Consider the following 25,943-nt stretch of genomic DNA (forward strand, 5'->3'; position numbering starts at 1 on the left):
AAGAAGCCATATAAAAATAACGACATAAAATTTCACGTACCGTTTGAAGTTTGTGCACCACTGTTTTCTTAATCCAACAGGCTGCTTATTCCTCCTAGCATACCTAGCGCTTAATGCCCGCGCACGAAGTCAAAGTCAGAAAAAAATGCGCTTGCTTTGACATCAGTGCCTTAATGTAATGGAATTTTGCCATTAGAGGTTCCGCATTCTATTTAAAGAAATTAATGGTAATAATAAGAATGGACAGATGTTAGTTTCATTATAAGTAACAAATATTAAGCAGTAATTAATCTGTTAAGTAAGAATTTATGTAATTTTGACCTAAATGAAGCTATTGTCCAACAACCCCTTGTATCACTCGGAAGCGAGTTCCAATTTCTAGCATCTGAAACTGTATAGGATGAAAAATATAAAGATGTCTTGTGGTGAGGTATAATGAGTAAACTGTTATGATGAGATCTGGTACTTAGCTGATGATATGCGGATAAATTTTGAAAACGAGAAGCCACATAGATTGGAGTAGTGGTGAGCAGAATTTGAAATAAGAGAATGCAGGGCTCGTCGATCGCTTAACCTTAACCAAGACAGAGCTTGGAAATACGGGTACACATGATAATACTCGTATTTACGAATATGTACGCACGCATTATGCACACGTTGTAGCCTGCAGCTCGGATTTGCATTGAGGTTACTTAATACAGGGACATCATTTTCTTTTTACTTCAACTTCATTGTATCTGAATTTTTTTAAAGTTCTTCACTCCCACTTCCTCTACTAATGAAATTCCAACTGTCCTCTACACAGAACCAAGGCCGCATATAGTAAACAATACTGAGTTAGTGAGTATAGTACGTTCCAGAAATATGTTCGCGTTTTCCAGTGACGAAAGAGTTTTCAATATTGAATCATATTTTCGCACAGGTACTGTCCGTTTGCCTACGTCGCATCCCGGTTTCCCCCACCTGCTTCTGCTCGCCCCTCTGTAAAAGCTGAGCTGTCTTATTTCTTTTCTGAAAACATTAATTTCTGTTAGGATTTAGAAGTTTACGTAATATTATACAACTGTATAAAATAACTTAAATAAAAGGGCATCGTTAAGTAAAGAACTGTCACGTGACTTCCCCCCTCCGTAAAAGCTGGGCTGTCTTAGCTCTTTTCTGAAAACATTAATTTCTGTTAGGAATTGGACGTTTACGTAATATTATACAACTGTTTAAAATAACTTAAATAAAAGGGCATCATTAAGTAAAGAACTGTCACGTGACTTCCCCCCTTTCTACGATCCTGCGGCATAACCACTTGGACGGACAGTAGATAGCATGTCTGAGTAATTTTGTCTGTGCGGGTCGGGCAGAAGTGAAGATTGAATTTACAGTACGTAAGGTACTCTTTTATAGAGTTGGTACAGAATTATTTCAACATGAGTTACTAGTACGAAGGAGCTGGCCTTCTGTGCCCAAGATTGCGGGTTCGATCCAGGGCCAGGTCGATGGCATTTAAGTGTGCTTAAATGCGACAGGCTCATGTCAGTAGATTTAGTGGCATGTAAAAGAACTCCTGCGGGACAAAATTCCGGCACATCCGGCGACGCTGATATAACCTCTGTAGTTGCGAGCGTCGTTAAATAAAACATGACATTTTAAAAATTACGAAGGACGAAACTGGCAATTTGAATTAGATGCAATAGTCTATAGTGCGATAATATGCACAAAAGAACTGAAGCCTGTATCGAAATGAACGGCCACCATTTTCAAAAATGTGTTTAAATATCCATATAATGATTATTTTTCAATTTAATTTCATTCTCTATATTGTACGCTAATGTGCTGTAGACAGTATAATATACACTGGATAATGAATATGTTCGCATGAATAACTCAGTTCGTGAGTAAAAATACTTATTCTTAATACAGTACTGCATTTTGATTAAACAAAAATCTAATGAAAATTATCGTACTCAAAATCGCGATATTTCCTAGTTTACGTAAATGGATGAACTACTTTTCTTCCCTCCTATACCCAGTAAAGTGATTTGTTTGTGTTTTACGCCAGTATCATCGAACTACAGTCGTGGAAATGGGTAGCAAACGGTGTTTCAGGTTCTCTAAACGTATAGCCAGGTTAATATTAAAAATGTTAGTAAAATTAAAATGATGTCCCTGTATAATATCGCAATAGTCAAAGTGTGACGTAACGAGTGTTAGGATTAACTCAGAATTAATTTTGATGCATTGTTACGAAATACTTTGTAAGCGCAGGCTTAAACTGTTTTGCAGACCGGCAGTCCTTGATAAGAGAAGATATATAAGGACGGATAGCAGTTATAGAGGAATATATAGCTATTTTTCTTAGGTCAGATTGCCTCTACATGATATCACAAAGTTTGAAAAAGTAGCTTCAGTGTCTTGTGTTAATAGTGTAATGTTAACCGTTTGGCACCCACGCACTGAAAGCGAACTGTGAATGACCTTGTTTACATGTTCGAATTAGTCTAATCTTGGTGGAGCATCGACCTTGACTAAATGTGAACATATTTTTTGAAGAATAATATAAACGAGAAGTTCGTATAACTTTAGCGAAGCCAGCGCAAAGTATTGTTATTGAGAGAGGGAACATTGTGCCAGTCTGTGGCAGATACAGTATACTGTTTTACACTAATACAAGGACACAAGCTGGCATTGTTACATAGCCATTTTCAACTGTTTTAAGAGGTTACAGAACCTGTACTACCAAGTGGAACAGCTGGTAAGTGTCAAGATGTAATAGAACCAGATATCACCAGCATTTTGAAAATAAAAAGCTCTGCATTTATTTATTTATTTATTTATTTATTTATTTATTTATTTATTTATTTATTTATTTATTTATTTATTTATTTATTTATTTATTTACTAGCTGTACCCGTGCGCTCCGCTGCACCTGTTAGAAATAAATATAAGGTAATTACATAATTAAAATAGGACGTTTGATCCAGGGCACATTCGTTTTTGATAGAAGGATAAATCGCTTAATATGTTACTTTATTTAAATTGTATTTAAATAATTAAAATGCGGTCATTTTGGTCCAGAGAGCAATTATTTGTTGCAATGACAATTACTGTAACATGTTTCTTAATTGTTATTACATACAATCATAGTTTAATGAAGATTGACATATCATTTAGTTTTAATGTGTATACTTTATATTACTTGCTATATGTTTCAGGAGTTACTGTAATAACATTGTAGATTATGTCCATCTAGAGAAACTACACTTTCCAATGGTGAAATAATAATTAAACAATTGATTGGCTTCCGATATTACTTCATACAAACACAGAAACATTCTCTTAGGCTATGTTTAATAGCTTTCGATTGTTGTCCAAGGCCCCTTATAGACGAAGTCATTTGTTTTTATTTCAGTACAGCTCCTTAGATGGCGTTGTTATTGTAATTTTAAAACTCATTTATCTCATTAAATATCAGTCCTATCAAAATTTTGTATAGAATAAAACTTATCGGAACTTATTTTTAAAGAAGCTTTTGGTATGTAATATTTTTCATGAAAATGAATAATAAGCGAGATATTTCGATTTATTTAATTCAGGCCCCCTTTTAAATAAAGTATTTTGAATGTCATATAGCCTAAAATCTAAGTTACAACGAACTTAATTTATATTCCAATTTTCATATAAATCGGTTCAGCCATTATCGCGTGAAAAGGTAACAAACATCCAGACAGACAGACAGACATATAAACAAAAATTTAAAAAAAGCTATTTTCGGTTTCAGGCTGGTTAATTATACATGTTAACACCAATTATTTTTGGAAAATAAAAAATTACCAGAAAAATTTTGGTTACAGATTTATTATTAGTATAGATTTATTCTGGTGTAGTTAAGGCCATCAGGCCTTCTCTTCCACAACACCAGGAATACAAATACAATAATAGAAATAAACACAAAAAAAATACACTATATAGGCTACAAAGTAAAGCTACACAAGAAATAAAGAGAGAGAGAGAGAGAGAGAGAGAGAGAGAGAAAACACTATAAATAAAGTAAAGCCACACAAAAATATACACAGGTTGCAGTCACACAAACTTTAAATGAGTGATTAAGTATCATAATTAATTGTATCCTAACTAATTAACTAACATAAACAGGAAACTTGCAATTTTCATCTAGATTAAAAAATAAAAAAAAACACAAATCAATATTTCTTGCAATACCTAAAAAACATTAACTAAGACAAAATTTTCCAATTTAATTTTGAATTGTGATAAAGTCCGGCAGTCCCTGACGTCATTAGGTAACGAATTCCAGAGGCGAGGTATTTCTACAGTATAGGAAGATGAGTAATTATAAAGACGTTCTATGATGAGGGATAGAAAGAAGTGCTTGATGTCGGTTTCGAAGAGTTGTAAGAAATTGAAAGCGCGATAATAGATAATTCGGAGTAGAAGTATGCATGATTCTAAACAGAAGAGACAGTGAATGTATTGTTCTTCGTTCCTTCATACGCACCCATGAAAGTAACTGGAGGGAAGGTGTTATATGGTAAAATTTACGAGTATTGCAGATGAATCGTATGCACACATTATGAACACGTTGTAGTCTCTCAGCTAAGAGTGAACTTACATTAGTATTTAGTGTTTAAGAGGAGATAAATGACAACTATGGCAAAGGTTGTAACACGCATTTTTTGCAAAAGTAATTTTTCCATGCAGAATCACTATTTTGGTACTAGAAAGTGAGTCTATTGAGTTAATATTGACAAACCTGATATTTTGCTAATCGCATTTCAGTTCTAAATAGTTGAGCGGTAGCAAAAAAATTGTAAACAATCTGTAGCTAGGTTCTCGGCTGCAACCTTTCTGTACGGGAAAACCCATTGTTTTGTTCATTTTAGAAAATGCGTTTTTCCATTTCTTTTAGTTCAACATATTGTTACATAGGTGCTATGGAATGCTAATTAATTTTATGCAAATTTTAAAATAAAATAGCAGGATTTTTTTTTCTATTATGAGATATTTAAACTCGCTTAATGGGTCGTTGGAAAAAAAACTAATGTAAACTTTGAAAATTAGGACGATTGAAGGGTTTAGAGCAATAGTGGGCCAAACGCCATTTATTAAAAACGGAGAAAGCAAGGGTTAAAGTTAAGTGAATACCATATTTTAATGAAGATTGACATATAATTTAGTTTGAATGTGTATACTTTATATTACTTGCTATATGTTTCCATTGAATTATGGTAATAACTTCATTTTAACTCTTGTATTCTACCGTTTTAGTAAATGGCGCTTGGCCCACTATGGTTCTGAGCCCTTCAATTATAATTCAGAATTAGTAACCTTTTTGGAATATTAAAGTCAAAATTTGTTTAATTTTCTTATTTAAATTTGAATAGTTTCAAGTATGCAAACAGTGTCCTTTTTTAAACAACGTGCAATTTTTTTTGCACAACGTGCAAAAATGACAAAATTTGGACATTTGAAGTGATTAAAAAATGACATAGTCTACTTTGGAACTAGCTAGTGTAAAAAATGTATTTTTCTACGATAGAGCATAAAGTTACATTTTGTCCACTATTAACAGTGCCTAAAGTGTATCTTTAAAGCACTAGTGCATAAAAAGTGAAGTAATCACTTTAGGCACTGCTATTCATTGTACACATTGCCAAAGAAAATATAATATTCAATGTACAGGGACATCATTTTATTTTTACTTCAATTTTTATTATACCTGAGTTTTTTAATGTACTTCACTCCCACCCCTTCTACTAACGAAGTTCCAACTGTCCTCCACACAACCAAGGCCGCAGTACTGAGTTAGTGATTATAGTACGTTTCAGAAATATGTTCGCGTTTTCTAGTGACGAAAACTTCCAATATTGAATCATATTTTCGCACAGGTACTGTCGTCCGTTTGCCTACGTCGCATCCCGATTTCCCCCACCTGCTTCTGCTCGCTCCACTGTAAAGACTAGTGGCTGGGCTTTCTTAGCTCTTTTCTGAAAACATTAATTTCTGTTAGGAATTAATTGGACATCTACGTAATATTATGCAACTGTTTAAAATAACTTAAATAAAAGGGCCTCGTTAAGTAATTAAGTATGACGTGATTCCCCTCCCCCTTTCTACGATCCTGCGACATAACCACTTGGACGGACAGTAGATAGCATGTCTGAGTAATATTATATGTGCGGGTCGGGCAGAAGTGAAGACTGAATTTACAGTACATAAGGTACTCTTTTATAAAGTAGGTACAGAATTATTTCAACATGAGTTACTAGTACGAAGGACGAAACTGGTAATTGGAATTAGATGCAATAGTCTATAGTGCGACAATAGGCACAAAAGAACTGAAGCCTGTATCGAAATGAACGGCCACCATTTTCAAAAATGTGTTTAAATATCCATATTATGATTATTTTTCATTTTAACCTCATTCTTTATATCGTACGCTAATGTGCTGTAGACAGTATAATATACACCGCATAATGATGCATGGATAACTCAGTTCGTGAGTAAAAGCACTTATTGTTAATACTGTACTGTATTTTGATTAAACAAAATCTAATGAAAATTATCACACTCAAAATCGCGATATTTCCTAGTTTACGTAAATGGATGAACTACTTATCTTCCCTCCTGTACCTAGTAAAGTGATTTGTTTGTATTTTACGCCAGTATCATCGAACTCCAGTCGTGGAAGGAGGTAGCAAACGGTGTTTCCGGGTCTCAATCATTAATCCAAAGGTATAGCAGGATTAAAATTAAAAATGTTACTAAAAATAAAATGATATCCCTGTACAAACTTCATTCAGTAAGAAATTACTGCATTATCTATATCTTTAATTACATAAATATTACACGTAACATAAATAAGTAACAAATTTAACATATTTTATATCTACATTTTAGCTCTTATTATTCTGAAGTTACATGTAATACTCATTGTAACAATATTTATCATTGAACTATTCCTAACCGCTTTGTTTATTATATAGCCGGTTTAGACGGCCATGAAATCGTGATCATGAATAAAACAGGCTGTCATTCCATGGATACTTACTTCTTAATGATTCTGTGTTTAGACGGCCATGACATTGTGATCTTATAACCTCTCCAACTTGGAATATTTATTTAATGTAAATTTGTGCTATAGTAGGAAAAAAATATTGTATGAGACACATTCGCAAAGTTATTTTTAGCACGTGTGTTTGTAAAAGATAATCTTTATGAACTTGTATCATAAATACTACTATATGGTCATTTTAATATTTGAAATATCCAGTACCATGACAACCATTTACAGTCGTAATTTGTTTTGATAACGTGACGTAAGTAGGTTGACTGTATTATCATATATATCTTCGACTTCACTTCATAACAGCATTGAAAATGGCGACAACGGAAACACCTCTGTGGATGAACAAAGACTTGCTTGGGCAGTGGCTCAGTAAGGTGTACGGCCACGTGACCGTAACCGACTGCGAATTGAAGAGCAGTTCGTTCAATACGGACAACTACTTGAGCGACATACGACGTATAGAAGTGAGGACCAAGGAGGGTAATTCCTACTCACTGCTTGCCAAGTGCAGAATCGATGATGGTGCAGCCGTCAGTGCCATGCGGGACAGCAGCATCTTCGCTCGGGAGGAGCTGCTCTACGGTACCGTGCTGCCGAAGATGCACGCCCTCCTGAAGGAAGCGATGCCAGGTAAGTAGCTGTAGTTCCGAGGCCGACTGACACGCCACACTTTTGATTACATTTTCCTTAACTGGACACTCTACTAAAAATGACAACTTTTGCATAATAACTTTTTTCAACCAAATTTTGAGAATATGTTTACTATGTATGTGTGTATGTATTTATTCACACTGCAATGGGTATATACCCGATGGCAGTGGTAACTAATTACACTCAATAATGACAATAATAAACTTAAAATTAAAAATACAATTAATAATAATACTAATAATTAATACTAACAATAATTAATAATAATAATAATAATAATAATAATTTATTTATTTATTTACTTATATTTAATGTGCTGTACAACAGCCAGAGGCCAATTACAGTTCAGCACAAACAATATAACAAAAACATTAGCAATAATTTACAATAAAAGTACAAAGAAATGATTAAATTAATGGCAATTCATTAAAATGATAATTACAAATGAAATAATGGAATCATAACTGAAGAATGGAATCATATAAAATATTATTACAAAGATATACAAGATTATAATACAACGACAATAATGATAATGAATGGACGGGATAAAATGGATGACTAAACTACATAGCATAATGCAAATTAAGCTTTCAGGAATAACTCCCTGTAAAGTTAATTTGAATAATTTCGAGGGAAAAATTGTTCCGGGCCGGGTATCGAACCCGGGACCTTTGGTTAAACGTACCAACGCTCTCCCACTGAGCTACCCGGGAACTCTACCGAACACCGACCCAATTTTTCCCTCTATATCCACAGACCTCAAAGTGGGCTGACAGCAGTCAAGCAACCAACATTTGAGTGCTCACTAACTCTGTGTGACTTTAAATTGTGGTTTTCTGTTACGTACAGTGACGTGTATTATGCAAATTAAGCTTTCGGGAATAACTCCCTGTAAAGTTAATTTGAATAATTTCGAGGGAAAAATTGTTCCGGGGCCGGGTACATAGCATAATGAGATAAAAGTAATTGTGATGGAATCAAGTAAATTAATAAATAACAAAATGATATAAAAGTTAGCGAGAATAATATTAAAATATATATTTAAACAAAAGATATAAATGAAAACTGATATAAAACTTCAAAATATATACTACACATTAAATGGATTAAATGGATCCAAGCTTGATCCATGCAAATTCGCATATTTTATACATCTGCAGACCGAAGAGAGAGATTTAGAATTTCTATTGTAAAACATTTTATGATTTCTTAAACCCTTAGCAGGAATGCGAAGACTGATATTACTTAGGAAAGATTCACAATCAATATCATCCTTAAGAACTTTACAAAAAAATAAGTAATCAAGATCTTGACGTCTGGCAAATAAACTACAGCAATTAAAATATTTGCAGTTAATCTCATATTTATAATCATCAGAATTAGGTAAAAATCTATAAGAACAAAGGCAAATAAATTTTCTTTGAATATTCTCAAGCTTAGCCGAGTCAGTGGAAGTAGTAGAGTTCCATACAACAGATGCATATTCAAGCTTGGATCTGACCAATGTATAGTATAAAATTAACAAACACATAGGAGTAGAAAAAGAATAAGTTATAGATCTAATTAGACCAAGCATTCTTAATGAATGGGTATAAATATATTGCACATGATCATGGAAATATAATTTAGAATCAAGTAAGACACCAAGATCTCTAATACAATCTTTCTTAGTAATTATGACATTATTAAGAGTATAATTAAATTTTTGGGAGGTTTTACGCGTGAAAGAAATAGCAAAGATTCACAATAATAATAATAATAATAATAATAATAATAATAATAATAATAATAATAATAATAATAATAACAACAACAACAACAACAGGGAATATCCTAAATTAAATGAAACGATCACTTAAAATAACATTTAAAATAAATCTAATTTGTATCTTAAACCTAAGTTCGAACTAAAACCCACGAGTATGATATGTTCATATCTGCACAAGTACCTTTCAATATTACACTCATTTCGTTGTCAACTCACTCACTGCACTGGAACTACGACACATTTCACTGATTCTATCCTGATTTCACTAACACTTCAAAAACATTTCACTGTTCAAATACTTTGCACTGCCACTATAAACTATAAAGCTTTACTGACAGGAACACACTTCACTGGCACAACATAATTCTTCACTGATACAACACTTCAATAACAAAATATCATTTACACCCTTTAAATACTGTGTATAATTACCGTCTATTAGTAAAGTCCTTAAGCCTATTTTTAAATACATTTTTGGTTGTTGGTAAAGCCTTTAGTAAGTCTGCAGGTAAAGCATTCCAGTCCCTGATAGTACGATTGAGAAAAGAAAACTTTCCAGTGTCCGTCCTCTGTCTTCTTTCCCTCAATTTATATGAGTGGTCGTTCCTTGAAGAGTAATTTGGCGGTTGCAACCTATTTTTTATTTCTCTCCAGGCAGGCTCACCTCTGTATGTTTTGAACAGTGCGCATAATCGAATTCGCGTTGTCCTGTCCGTGAGTGTGTCCCATTTTAATGGTGAATTTTTCCGACAACACTTGAGAGCCCGTTTTTTAATCTTTTCCAGTGTCTTAATATGTTCTAATCTGTAAGGATCCCAACATGCAGCACCATATTCCATTACTGGACGTACTAGTGATTTATATGCAATCTCTTTGGATTTATCAGAGCCTTTTCTTAGTACCCTCATCACAAAGTGTAACGCTCTCCATGCTTTTCCCGCTGTGTCTGTAACGTGTTCCCCCCAGCCGAGATCGCTGTTAATGTTATTCTACTACTATGTAAAGGACTAATAGGCATTTAATAAAAAATTACAAGCTGGAGGGATTTTCTGTGATTTATCCAAAGCATTTGACTGTATAAATCATAAAATTCTGCTAGACAAATTACATTATTATGGAATTATGCACACCAATGGTTTCACCCATATCTCATAGATAGGAAATAGAAAGTCGAAATCAATACTACTATGAAATCTATCTCGACATGGGGAACTATTAATAATGGAATTCCTCAAGGATCAATATTAGGTCCCCTACTTTTTCTAGTGTTCATAAATGATCTTGCCCCTCTAATAAAAGATGTAAGTCATCCCATATTATTTGCAGATGACACAAGTATAGTAATTTCAGCCAATAACTCCAATACATTCCAATCTTCAAGAGAGGAAATTCTCTTCAAAATATGTGACTGGTTCTCAGTCAATAAATTAGTATTAAATTGTAACAAAACTAACATAATACAATTTAAATCCTGTCCAAATTCAACCTCGCAAATTTCAAGCGCAACAATTAACAATAGATCTCTAGTAAAAACAACAACAACAACAACAGGCAAATTTCTTGGCTTAAAAATTGATAATGTGTTAAATTTGGAAAAATCATATTAAAGAAATTACCCCCAAACTAAATTCAACATCTTTCGCTATTAGATCTATGCAAAAGATAGTAAATATCAATACTTTAAAAACAATATACTTTGGCATACTTCCACTCGGTAATGAGTTTTGGAATAATATTCTGGGGAAATTTCACAGATAGTAACAATATATTTCTATTACAAAAAAGAGTAATTAGAATAATAGTAAGTGCCAAATCTAGAGAATCGTGTAGGACTATTTTCAAAAAACTATAAATAATGCCCATGGTTTGTCAGTATATCTTTTCATTAATAATCTTCCTTGTATGTAATCGTGAAAACTTTGTAACTAATTCAACAGTTCATAGCATAAAAACACGTCAAAAAATGACTTTCATACTCCATCGGCAAGTCTATCGTGTTATCAAAAAGAATTGCGTTATATGGCAGTAAAAATTTTTAATAGCCTCCCTATCGATATAAAAAATGAAACTCAAAATATAAGATTATTTAGGGGCAAATTAAAGAAGTACCTAATTTCTCACGCCTTCTATTCTGTATGTGAATTCATGACATTCAATAACGCTTCATGAAATTGATACTAAAACTATGTGTTGTACTAGTAGACTATATTGTACATCTCTTCTGTGTATATTTCATCTAGACTGGGACTATAAATTAAGACTTCATAACAGTATTAAGTTTTTTGACTTGTTCCATATTCTAGCTGTTAAGCAATGTATGAATACCATGGAATGTTAATAAATACAATACAATACAATACAATCTGAAAATCAACATGAATTGTAAACTACTTTGATGTTCTTTCTACAAGTGACTAAAGAAAGCTATTCTGAATCTTCCAGAAAGCTTCGATCATCTAGCTCCGATTTGTTTCCACGCAAGTAACAGCTTGCTGCTCATGGAAGACATGTCAGCTTCAGGGTTCAAGATGGGGGATCGGAAAGAGGGCTTCGACATGGAGCGATCCTCACTAGTGATTCGCAGCTTGGCCCGCTTTCACGCGGCCTCCGTCCTCGCCTATGAGAGCGACCCGGAATCTGTGGAAATGTTGAAGGTCAGCTTGTACCACGAGCCAGAATCCCAAGACAAATGGCCAGAATTCTACGCAGGTTTGCACCATCGCATAACTTTAAGTAAACTAAAATCCTGGTGTCATTGTCATTAGTGACATGACGGAGATTCGAACTGTGAAATGAGCGAAACATGTAGGCTACAGTGTCTACCAAAAATTTCACACCCCTTCCAAAGAGATATTGAACTGCTCTTCCTATACTTAAATGAGATCCAAAGGGACCAAATGCCTGTGAAAGAACGTTTTTTTTTTACTGCAAACCCAGTCACTCTATCTTTCAAACTGTGCATTATATAACAATGTTTCTGTTATGAAAACTTACTGAAAAATTATTTTTTTTTGTAGGAATAAAATAATTACCCCAGAGTGGATATATTTAGATCCATGAAGGAACTGTAGAGATATGAATGTTTAAGTTATAAAAATCAGTCTGACAAAGATTCATGCCACCCCATACTCACTTACGTACTTACTTACAGCTTTTAAAGAAACCGGAGGTTCATTGCCGCCCTCACATAAGCCCTCCATTGGTCCCTATCCTGAGCAAGATTAATCCATTCTCTACCATCATATCCCACCTTCCTCAAATCCATTTTTATATTATCCTCCCATCTACGTCTTGGCCTCCTCAAAGGTATTTTTCCCTCCGGCCTCCCAACTAACACTCTATGTGCATTTCAGAATTCTCCCATACGTGCTACATGGCCTGCCCATCTCAAAATTCTGGATTTATGTTCCTAATTATGTTAGGTGAAGGAAACAATGCTTGCAGTTCTGCGTTGTGTAACTTTCTCCATTCTCCTGTAACTTCATCCCTCTTAGCCCCAAAATATTTTCCTAAGAACCTTATTCTCAGACATCCTTAATCTCTTTTCCTCTTTCAAAGTGAGAGTCCAGGTTTCACAACCATACAGAAGAACCGGCAATACGTAATATAACTGTTTTATAAATTCTAACTTTCAAATTTTTTCACAGTAGACTGGATGACAAAAGCTTCTCAACCGAATAATATCAGATATTTCTCATATTTATTCTGCATTTAATTTCCTCCCGAGTGTCATTTTTTTGTTACCTCCAAGATATTTGAATTTTTCCACCACTTCAAAAGAAAAATTTCAAAAGATACTTCCATTTCGTACAATGCTGTGGTCGTGCCAGAGAATCAATCCCACTCCGAGGCTTATTGTGTGATTTCGTAACAAACTGTTTTTTTACGGTGATGGATTGTTAGCATTTCGTCCAACCCCCAAGGTAGAGAACCACCCGTTATCGGCTGTCCACGACTGCTTATTCAATATATTCGCAGCTATCCTTCATATCTGGACGGCGTCTCTTCTATCCGCAACCTGAGGACGCGCCATGCCGTGGTGATAGGGATTCTTGAGATGTAAAATAATGTAAACAGTTATTATATTCTTACCTAAAATAAATGAATGAATACGGAACTACATGTTGGGATCCCTATAGAATATATCAGATAAATTCCTTAGAAAGAATCCAGTATAGGACAGCTAAATTTGTTAAAGGTAGAAGAGAAGATGGAAACGATACGATAAAAGAACTTAAATGGGAAACTTTGGAAAATAGACGTAGGAAAACTATAACATCATTATATAGAGCACATCTAGGTCAGAAAGCATGGGTAGACATAACGGCTCGGTTAGAAAAGCCAACGTACTATGGTAGGAACGATCATGATTTTAAAATCAAATGTAGGAAACAGAAAACGGATGTAGGTCAATTCTCATTTTTAAATAGAACTATAAATGATTCGAATGACCTACCTGCAGCGGTCTTTGAGGGCTGTCCTTCCTTAAGGAGATTCAAGAATAACTTAAAAAGTTGTGTATAAGTGCAAATTAAAATTAAGGTGACATTTAACATTTAATTTTTTAAGGTGACATGTATTTATTTAGCCAGACGAGTTACTTCCTTGGTTTGAATTGCAAATTATATAAAACTAGCGTGTAAGAGGGCCTTAGACTAGAAATGTTTAGCTTAAATGTAGTTCTGTTTATAAGTATGCATAAAGTTGTAATTATTTGACTTATCTGAACTGTTGTATCAGTGAAGCGTGGTGAGTCAGTGAAGTTATGGTTTTACAGTGCAGTGAATAGTTCCGATCAGTGATAATTTATAGCGTCAATGAAATGTGTTCTATAGTATCAATGAAATGTGTTATAGAGTGTCAGTGAAATGCGTCATAGTGCCAGTACAGTGAGTGAGATGAGAGTAAAGTGAAAGACTATTGAAACTTATGTAGGGCCTATACATATGTAGGTTGTATTGTAAAATTAGATATTTTATGTTTTATTATTACTTACTTACTTACTTACTTACTGGCTTTTAAGGAACCCGCTGGTTTATTGCCGCCCTCACATAAGCCCGCCATTGGTCCCTATCCTGAGCAAAATTAATCCATTCTCTATCATCATATCCCACCTCCCTCAAATCCATTTTAATATTATCCTTATTCCTTTGCTGTGAGGTCCACACCTGTGGAGTAACGGCTAGCGCGTCTGGCCGTGAACCAGGTGGCCCGGGTTCGATTCCCGGTCGGGGCAAGTTACCTGGTTGAGGTTTTTTCCGGGGTTTTCCCTCAACCCAATATGAGCAAATGCTGGGTAACTTTCGGTGTTGGACCCCGGACTCATTTCACCGGCATTATCACCTTCATCTCATTCAGACGCTAAATAACCTAAGATGTTAATAAAGCGTCGTAAAATAACCTACTAAAAAAAATAAATCCTTTGCTGTGGTCGTGCCAGAGAATCAGTCTCATTCCGAGGCTTATTTGAAGGATTCGTAACAAGCTGTTTTTTACGGTGAAGGGTTGTTAGCCCTTAGACCACATGATAGTACTTCCTTTCCACTATAAGATAGCATTATTAATTCAATTTCGATTTTTGATGGACCTTGATCGTTTTTCCCGTGTACCCTTCAATTGTATTGTGTATTGCAATTTTATTGTGTATATAATTGAACAAGTAAATACATTTAAATTTTTAGGATCATCAATATCATATATTAAAGAGGTAGATATTGGAAATAAAGTTGAAATGTTTTCAAAAATATGCGGAACAATTAAAAGAACTTTATAAAAATAAAGTAAGAAAATATACGATGATAAAATTTTATAAAACTATGGCAGTTCCTGCAGCTCTATATAGTAGTGAAACTTGGACAATGACAAGTAGAGATAAAAGTAGACTACAGGCAGCAGAAATGAGGTTTTTAAGATCAGTTCTGGGAGTCACTAAAAGGGACAGAATCAGAAATGAAGACATAAGAAATCAATTACAGATTTTTAGCCTAAATGAAGGAATAGACCATCATAGACAAAAATGGCTAGATCACGTAGACAGAATGGATGAGAGAAGATACCCCAAAGAAAATATTAAATTATATACCAGAAGGGAAACGAAACATAGGAAGACCCAAAAAACGATGGAAAGACCAATGAACTAATAATTTGGAGCGCGCAACAAGCCTTTGTAGGGCTTAATGCATGAAGAAGAAGAAGAATATAATTGTATTGTGTATTGCAATTTTATTGTGTATTGTTTATATTGTGTATACCACTGCCACCGGGTGCTTGCCCACTTGCAGTGTAAATAAATACATACATACATAACTTCAAGTTAATCTAAAACGTATTTGGTCATAGCAAGATAAGGTTCAATTTGTGTGTATGTCATATCCATAGCTTGCCTATAATAAAGCTGGTGATTTCCCGACAGGCCTGATAAACACAGTGGCTGAGGAAGTGGCCTGCTGGCCCGAGGAGTGGCAACCATTCGCGGAGAAGCTGCGACGCCTGGCTCCGCAGGAGTGGGGGAAGTTGCAGCAGGCGGTGCAGCGTGAAGTAGGGGACTTCAACGTGCTGGCACACGGCGACCTGTGGGTCAACAACATCCTGATGACAGATGACGCGAAAGCGGTGCGCTTCGTGGACTACCAGCTGGCCTACTGGGGGTCACCCGCCATCGACCTGCACTACTTCCTCAACACCAGCGTCAATCTGCACGTGCGGGAGAACCACGTGGACATACTGGTCCAGGTAGAGTTCAGTTTGTTTATGTTTTCGGAGGTATAGTCCGGATCTGCTTACGTAATACCCGAAGGGTGAAACCTAACCATTTTCCCCCCATTACTACATATGCTAGTGGATTGTGGTGATTTTCTAGTTTGCAGGTTGAATTTTCTTTTGCCAACTTCGTTTCGAATTTCGATGTACTGATAAATACTAAAAATGTTAGTGATTTTGTTTGGCAACCGAGACAAATATCGATAATATTTGTCGGTACTGGAGTTCCATGAAATTAAAATTGTACTAAATTTCTGAGCCGGTTACTGGAAGCTAGAGAAATTTGAAAATACTAATAATTAATTAATATCAGTATTAATATTAATACATGATAGTTATTTTATGTGTTGAGTTGTGGTTATAATTCAAGACTATAATCAGGTAAGTCTCCGGAGTTAGCACTAATAATTTCATGTGGTCAAACAAAATACATTTTTAGGTTAGGTCTCGTAAGTCAATTGTTTAGTCAAACCAATGAATTTCGCATTGCTAGACAAAATACTTGACATGTTGATCCCTTTCTCGTATAGTTTGCCTACGAAAATATCTTACAAATTATTGAATTATTTAGACTAACCTTCCAACATAAAGTACTGTAAGTAAATAAGTCATTTAGTACGTAGGATCGTGTGATATCTTGTAACAGTTGGCAACACTGATTAGACGACAATATTTGCTGTTTAGGAACTGTTCTTATGTGACCCTCACTATAGTTAGGGAAAGTTTTTCTTACCAACAACTTTGCTTCCAACCCTATTAACGCACAATGGAAAATATTCATTAAGGTTAAATATTTGCGGAAGAAATAAATGCTGTTGTCATACGTTCTTCCTAATCCCCATTTCAATTTCACACTCTTTACCATCCGTGAAGGGGTAGATGCTACTGTCTATCTTAAGGTACGTTCACACGTCGCTACTTTTGCAGCGATGCAGTACAAAAGTTGCGCTGCAAAAGTAGCGATGTGTGACTGTACCTTTACGAACGTTCGACTAATTGACTTTGAACATAGTGAAAATTATTAATAGGTATTGAAGAAGTGATAATACTGTTAATAATATAATTAGGATTATGAATCCTACAACGTCTTTAATGGTAAAATATGGGTGGAATGGAATTTTATCAATATTTCTATTTAGTCCTGTGGGATTATTTGATACTGTTTGATGAAGAAATAATAAATGTACTATTACAGCTGCTATTACGATAAATGGTAGTAGAAAGTGAAATGTTTACCGGTAATCTATATTTCGAAAATCTATACTAAGCGTTTGTATTTCATTTTATTGTTGTTTATATCAACTGGCACATTAGAAAGCTACTGACAGCAGAAGATAAATGTTTTCTTCACCGCTAGTTGCTACTCTACAGCATACACAATGGGGCAATCTGCACTGTGTCACCCCTCTTTGACTTCATAATACAAACTAACATCTCTTAATTAATTAATTATTAGTTGAAAATATTGTAAGAACGACACTAAAATATACTCAAACATGTAATTATTAAACATCTGTGTCACTGTATTTTATATCCACTTACGTACTTCATTTAATAAATTTTATTTTCTTGTGTGTACAACTTTGAGGGGTGCAGGTATAAGAGGTAACAGCTACCGGTCTGTTACTGACGGAGTCAGGGCGAGTAGAAGGGGAAAGAAATGCCTTCGCATCCTCTCAACTTGTATGAAATGTCGTTTAGCTGTCAACGAGTTAATTTGGTTTTTGAGTTGAAATATATTTTGCGCCTCGTGAACATGGAAGTGCATACTGTGGTAATTATCCATTCATTCACAGTCTTCTGCCCAAGGGCAGGTCTTTCACTGCAAACTCAACATTCTCCTATCTTTCCTATTTTCTACCTTTCTATTTGTCTCTCCATATGATCCATAGGCCTATAACTTAATGACATCCATCATCTGATACATTTTTTTGCCCCGAACTCTTCTTCCGTTCATCATTCTATCCAGTGCATCCTTTAGGAGGCAGACTCTTCTCAACCAATGACCCAGCCAATTCCATTTCCTTTTCCTGATCACATTCACTATCATTATACCTTCACCCACTCTTTCCAATATCGCTTTATTTCTCATTCTTCTGTCCACGTCACAAGGAGTAAACTAGGGAGAGGAGTATTGTATTGTATTGTATTGTATTGTATTGTATTGTATTGTATTTACTAATATTCCATGGTATTCATACATTGCTTTACAGCTAGAATATGGAACAAGTCAAAAAACTAAATACTATTATAAAGTCTTAATTTATAGTCACAGTCTAGATGAAATATATACAGAAGAGATTTACAATATAGTCTACTAGTACAACACAAAGTTTTAGTATCAATTTCATGAAGTGTTATTGAATGTCATGAATTCACCTACAGAATAGAAGGCGTGAGAAATTAGGTACTTCTTTAATTTGGCCCTAAATAATTTTATGTTTTGAGTTTCATTTTTTATATCGATAGGGAGGCTATTAAAAATTTTTACTGCCATATAACGCACTCCTTTTTGATAGCACGATAGACTTGCCGATGGAGTATGAAAGTCATTTTTTGACGTGTATTTATGCTATGAACTGTTAAATTAGTTACAAAGTTTTCACGATTACATAAAAGGAAGATTATTAATGAAAAGATGTACTGACAAGCCATGGGCATTATTTGTAGTTTTTTTAAATAGTCCTACAAGATTCCCTAGATTTGGCACCTACTATTATTCTAATTACTCTCTTTTGTAATAGAAATATACTGTTACTATCTGTGGAATTTCCCCAGAATATTAATGACAAGGATGTCCTTTATTACCTACCCTGTTCAACATCTACTTGGAGGATTTAGTGAAGAAATGTTTTCAGAGCATGGGAGGAGTGATAGTAGGAAGAAGAAGAAGAAGAAGAAGAAGAAGAAGAAGAATAAAGTGTATAAGATTTGCTGATGATATGGCGTTGTTATGAGAAGAGGAAATAATACTAAGAGATATGCTACTGGAGCTAAATGACAGTTCTGAGTAATATGGGATGAAGCAGGGGCGTATTTTGCGGGCTACCGGCGGTAGCCCAAGGAAATTACAAAAGAAAAAGTTTATAATATAACATAATGTAATAATTTTGTATTATTAGTTTTACCATAGTAATTAAAATTAAAGTAATTGTTAGATATATTTTGTGTAATAATAGGGTCAGCGGTAGCCCAAACCCTTTAACCAGTATACGCCACTGCGATGAAGATAAATACAAGACGAAGATCATGGTCATAGGAAGAAAAATAAAAAAAGAGAAACGTGCGAATTAGAAATGAGGCAGTATAGCAAGTGGACATCTTCAAATACTTGGGGTGTACTATAAATAGTAGCATGAGCTGCTGCCAGGAAGTCAAAAGGAGGATAACAATGACAAATAAAGCATTTAATAGAAAAAGTGCATCTTGTGCGGACCTCTGGAGAAAGGACTAAGGAAGATATTAGTGAAGTGCTTTATGTAGAGTGTGACATTGTATGGGCAGAAACATGAACATTTGAAGTGAACAGAAACGACTAGAAGAATTTGAAATGTGGGTATGGAGAAGAATGGAACTCTGACATTTCTTCTTCTGTCCTGACTTCGACTCGTTGTTTCATATAAAGATTACTGAACAACCTCCTCTCTTTTCAATTCACATCAATTTTATTCAGGATCCCCATCAGTTTATTCCAACCCGCTCTGTTAAATGCCTTTTCTACGTCTACAAATACTACATACTCTTCTTTACTCTTCTCTAATTATATTTGCGATTTTTCAAAGGGAAAAGGATAGCTTTAAAGCAGTTGGTACGGATGGCTTGCTAATGTTTGAGTCAGAGGTAATTTACCATGGTAATTCCCTTCCTCCAGCGCCCCATGGTATTTGCCGAGACATTACAGCAACCTTGGCGTTTACTTAGACGAAAATTTAAATTGGGAATGCCAAATAAAGGAAATATCCAAGAGAGTGTGCTATACCATGCATTCTCTTAACCCACTCAGAAACTTCCTCCCGCCAAAATTAAAACAGACTTCAGTGCAAACCCTCGTATTACCACTGTTTGACTATTGCGACGTAATACTTACAGATTTGACAACTGAACTTTCGAACAAGCTACAGCGTGTGCACAATGTGTGTGTCAGATTCATCAGCAATGCTCGCAAACTTGACCATATTACACCTTCGTTCAGATATTTATCCTGGCTGCGACTCAATAACCGCAGATCACTTCATTCGCTTTCTCTTCTGTTTCGAGTTCTTCACACTTCTACTCCAAATTATCTTCGTTCCCGGTTTAAATACTTATCCTGCAATCACAATCTAAACACCAGGTCATAAGAGAGCCAAATCCTAGCAATTCCTCCCCATAGAACATCCCACTATTCATCCTCTTTCACTGTCTCCTTCCCTCGTGAATGGAATTCTCTACCTCAGAAGATTAGGGACTGCCAGACAATAACTACTTTCAAGACAAAGCTAAACAATTTCTTACTGACGCAGACAAATTGAAGTTGTAATTATAATCATAATCGAGTTCAATGATTCAATTATATTTAGGTATGATTATTATTATTATTAATGTTATTATTAGTACATAATTATTTCATTGGAGTGTTGGGAAGGTAAAAGAATTGTTATGTATTGTATTGTATTCATTATGTTTTGCTCCTTAGCAATATAGTAATTTTGTATTTTTGTATCGCACTGGTTGAGTGGAAGAGAAGGCCGAATGGCCTTAACTCTGCCAGTTAAAATAAACCATTATTATTATTATTATTATTATTATTATTATTATTATTATTATTATTATTATTATTATATTTGAAAGTGAAGTGGTATTTGCTTGTGTTTCTGAAAGTCCTGTGTCGACATTAAATAACCCGACTCTAGTGAGGTAATAGACACATTTGTTTGGAATTTCTCCCTCATTTATTCATTTAATTTTTATTACCATTGATTTCCATGTATTTACAGGAGTACCACAACATACTATGCGACACACTGAAGGCTCTTGGCTACAAAAAGAAGCTGATAACCCTAGAAGAGCTCCGCAGGCAACTGGACAGTAAGATATACTTCGCAGTACACGCAATGTTCGGACCCTACGCCGTGATACAGAGCGAAACAAGCTCCGGGTTCAACTTCGACGAGAGCCTCGAAACGGGCAAGAACCCGGGACCCAAGATGCTCAGCCACAATTACAAGGAAGCATTGAAGAGAGTCCTACCTATATTAGAAAGAAAAGGCGTCTTCAGAGATGTTTAACAGTTACACGGTGTATCACAGTAGCAATGCCCAAGAAAATCGAGACTTTTTGGGAGAAGTTCATAACAACCCTTTCCGATGCCAAGTACAGTTACTTGAAAATCATAGGAGCTTGCATAAAATGTGATTTCGTTATTTCCAAGAAAGGCATATTGTGTGTACCTAACAAGACTGGCAAAGCTCGGATGGGATTAATTCCAAAGTTGAGAAAGCAAGCAAATCTATCCCCCGTCACAAGTCGCCGCACCCCACGAGATGATACAAATTAATTCCATTCGAGCTTTACCAATCTTATTAAGTACACAAAAGATGCCTTTCTTGGGAATAACGAAACCTCGTTAATTGCAGGCTTCTTTTATTTTCACTTGACTGCAGTGACGGCTGATTGACTGAGGCAAGTGAGGCCGGGCCTCAGTCACTTGGCTTAACTAAAATCAAATTTTGTGTTTTTATATAATGTATTAGTTATTTGAATGAAGCATATATCGCTGTAGAAGCATTTAAAAACTTTGTGATGTAGATAGACCTGTTTTGCAGTAAAATTTCTTCATGAGGCCAGGATCGCTCGTACCGGGTCTGGCTTGTGATGTATATAGACCTGTTTTACAGTAAAATTTGTTCATGAGGCCAGGATCGCTCGTGCCGGGTCTGGCTTGTGATGTATATAGACCTGTTTTGCAGTAAAATTTGTTCATGAGGCCAGGATCGCTCGTGCCAGGTCTGGCTTGTGATGTATATAGACCTGTTTTGCAGTAAAATTTGTTCATGAGGCCAGGATCGCTCGTGCCAGGTCTGGCTTGTGATGTATATAGACCTGTTTTACAGTAAAATTTGTTCATGAGGCCAGGATCGCTCGTGCCGGGTCTGGCTTGTGATGTATATAGACCTGTTTTGCAGTAAAATTTGTTCATGAGGCCAGGATCGCTCGTGCCAGGTCTGGCTTGTGATGTATATAGACCTGTTTTGCAGTAAAATTTGTTCCTGAGGCCAGGATCGCTCGTGCCGGGTCTGGCTTGTGATGTATATAGACCTGTTTTGCAGTAAAATTTGTTCATGAGGCCAGGATCGCTCGTGCCGGGTCTGCTTCTGGATTTTCGTTTGTCTTCGCGGGCTTTTGACGTTGCGCTTAAAACGTTGTACTGAGGCACGATTCGTCTGGCCTGGTCAGGTTTCACTCCTCTCAACCATGGGCCGGCCTCAAGGGTAGAGTGGGGTGGGAATAGGGTGACTTGTCTTCCTAAATAGGCCATAAATAACAAACATTCCAGCTCTTTGGCAGGCAGAGACCCACACTATTCTCTCCTCTTATGTCTTAGTTTATGACTTAAGCGAGGGTGTTGTACTATTGTACTTCGCGTAGTGAATCTGGGCCAATGTTGTTATGTATTTCGGGAAAATATAAACAGAAACAAATGCCAGAAATAATGCTGGTGTAGTTAATTCATTGTTAGAGTGTCCTTTTTCGAGAAGAAATAATATTGAAAGAAAGGAAGTTTTAAATAAAGAGAGAGCCGACCGAGATACCTACGACATCGCAGACAATTTTTCTGACAGATAATCTTAAAACGCGAGTTTCTATTGCATCCTGGTATGGGCAACATAAATGGTTAAGTGGTAATGTGGTGCAAAATAAACTTCTCTGTTGGCCTTGTTTGTTGCTGTCAAAGGAAAAAAATAAAAAGAAAAGAAAGAAAGGGGAATTTCAACACATAATATGGGATGCTTCATCACACTGAAACAATCACTGAAACTCAGAGCATAACAGCTTATTTGGTGAGTGAAATTATTATTTTTCATTACTAGTAATAATAATAATAATAATAATAATAATAATAATAATAATAATAATAATAATAATAGAGTAATAATGATATTAATAATATAACAGTAATAATTAATATCATAAATAAACATTTTCTATCGGAGGCACTTGAACTATAATGTTTTCGCTGTAAGAAAAATCCTAATGTAAACAATAGCACGTGACTGAAGTGAGGCTTCATTGGCCGCTGTTTGGCGCCATAAATTCTCAGTACGTGTTCCCGCCTACTGTTGTACGTTATGTTTCATGTTAAACAATTCCCGTTGCTCGTCAAGTAGACCCAAACTCACTATTGTGCATCTGTTTGCTCAGGAAACATTTACTTTATAATTATTGTAATTAAAACTCACTTAACTTATTATATACATTTAAAACTATTTCTTTTTCTCCGTTTTTGAGAGGGTTTCCACTCTTATGTTTAATAACCACACACACCGAGGATGCAGAAACCATACTTCAGTACCACGTGGTTATGTGAACAACGACGAGCTCAAGTATCGCCAGTTTGTTACAAGAACAGACTACCTCGGTATTACTGTTGGTATTCATCCGCGTTCATAGTACATAACAAAATATAAAAGTAGCTTTTCTTTTACATAGAGTTTTACATATGAGTGAAGTTATATGTTTCATCGTATTTAACAACTAGAATTCGATTTTTTATTTTCAAATAATACAAGATTATTGTTTCCAAATACGAACTATATTCTCCTGCGTCATGTGAGTGTTTCAACTGGGAGCCAATCACGGGTATGACAGCCACGTGCTTGTGTTTACATTATGATTTTTCTTACAGCGAAAACAGTATAGTTGCATCTGGCCTCACCGAGGATTTGGATCACCGGCCGCTACTGCTTGACTGTACTTGGCATTGGAAAGGATCGTAATGTAACCCTTTCAAAAAGGCTCGATTTTCTTGGGAATTTCTGCTGTGAGTCGCCGTGCACTCTGACTATGAGATCACTCACTACTGGTCTGTCACCTCGCGCCACAGTTCAGCTGTCGTGTGACTCCTGACATACATGATGTCATTCAAATTCGTTATCAGAGATCGGAAACAACCCTGTATTTAATTGCTAATTTCTGTTAAACTGCATGTAGTATTTATTGACTTATTATTGACAAGACTCTTATCGATATACTTGAGGAAGCGAAGTGATTGGTGAGAGATAAGTCTCTGTTTAAATATAAAGCAATATTCTTATCTGTATGCGTGTAACAAATGACTCAGGTTGACATTGTGATATTAGTTCATGTTGAAATATTGTGCAATATACACACTAATAGAGTAATACACATTCTTTAAGAACATACATGGGCAGAATTTTCGGTTACGTGAGGCACTCGATTTGAAACAGTTTGTTTACTAGGAGAGGAGACTGCAGAGTTACTTACTTCCTTACTGGCTTTTAAGGAACCCGGAGGTTCATTGCCGCCCTCACATAAGCCCGCCATTGATCCCTATCCTGAGCAAGATTAATCCAGTCTCTACCATCATATCCCACCTCCCTCAAATCCATTTTAATATTATCTTCCCATCTACGTATCGGCCTCCCCAAAGGTCTTTTTCCCTCTGGCCTCCCAACTAACACTCTATATGCATTTCTGGATTCGCCCATACGTGCTACATGCCCTGCCCATCTCAAACGTCTGGATTTAATGTTCCTAATTATGTCAGGTGAAGAATACAATGCGTGCAGTTCTGTGTTGTGTAACTTTCTCCATTCTCCTGTAACTTCATCCCTCTTAGCCCCAAATATTTTCCTAAGCACCTTATTCTCAAACACCCTTAACCTATGTTCCTCTCTCAAAGTGAGAGTCCAAGTTTCACAACCATAAAGAACAACCGGTAATATAACTGTATTATAAATTCTAACTTTCAGATTTTTCGACAGCAGACTGGATGATAAAAGCTTCTCAACCGAATAATAACAGGCATTTCCCATATTTATTCTGTGTTTAATTTCCTCCCGAGTATCATTTATATTTGTTACTGTTGCTCCAAGATATTTGAATTTTTCCACCTCTTCGAAGGATAAATCTCCAATTTTTATAGTTCCATTTCGTAGGATATTCTGGTGACGAGAAATAATCATATACTTTATCTTTTCGGGATTTACTTCCAACCCTGTAGCTTTACTTGCTTCAACTAGAATTTCCGCGTTTTCCCTAATCGTTTGTGGATTTTCTCCTAACATATTCACGTCATCCGCATAGACAAGAAGCTGATGTAACCCGTTCAATTCCAAACCCTCTGTGTTATCCTGAACTTTCCTAATGGCATATTGTAGAGCGAAGTTAAAAAGTAAAGGCGATAGTGCATCTCTCTGATTTAGCCCGCAGTGAATTGGAAAAGCATCAGATAGAAACTGGCCTATGCGGACTCTGCTGTAAGTTTCACTAAGACACATTAAGACACATTTTAATTAATTAATCGAATTAGTTTCTTGCCTTTGCAATGGTCGTGCCGGAGAATCAGTTCCATTCCGAAGCTTACTGTTAGGTTTCGAAACAAGCTGTTTTTTTTTTTTACGGTGATGGGTTGTTAGCCCTTCGCCCAACCCCCAAGCTGGAGGAACATCCCTTATCGGCTGT

The 25,943-nt window shown here is 35.6% G+C and overlaps 1 protein-coding gene across 2 annotated transcripts in view; it reads left to right on the forward strand.

Annotated features, from left to right (window-relative positions):
* Positions 1 to 25,943, forward strand: part of LOC138713149 (uncharacterized) — a 59,737-nt gene continuing 33,794 nt past the window's right edge. The window contains exons 1-5 of one of the 2 annotated variants that reach the window (XM_069844973.1): positions 1 to 2,746; positions 7,382 to 7,708; positions 11,943 to 12,209; positions 15,913 to 16,232; positions 21,236 to 21,536. In XM_069844973.1, the coding sequence (XP_069701074.1) occupies positions 7,390 to 7,708; positions 11,943 to 12,209; positions 15,913 to 16,232; positions 21,236 to 21,526 (1,197 nt within the window). In that variant the 5' untranslated portion in view covers positions 1 to 2,746; positions 7,382 to 7,389 and the 3' untranslated portion in view covers positions 21,527 to 21,536. Of the gene's footprint in view, positions 2,747 to 7,381; positions 7,709 to 11,942; positions 12,210 to 15,912; positions 16,233 to 21,235; positions 21,537 to 25,943 lie in introns of those variants that run through there. The other variant, XM_069844972.1, reaches the window with a different exon arrangement.

This window comes from Periplaneta americana, chromosome 14 (assembly GCF_040183065.1).
Source record: "Periplaneta americana isolate PAMFEO1 chromosome 14, P.americana_PAMFEO1_priV1, whole genome shotgun sequence".
NCBI classification, from domain to species: Eukaryota; Metazoa; Arthropoda; class Insecta; order Blattodea; family Blattidae; genus Periplaneta; species Periplaneta americana.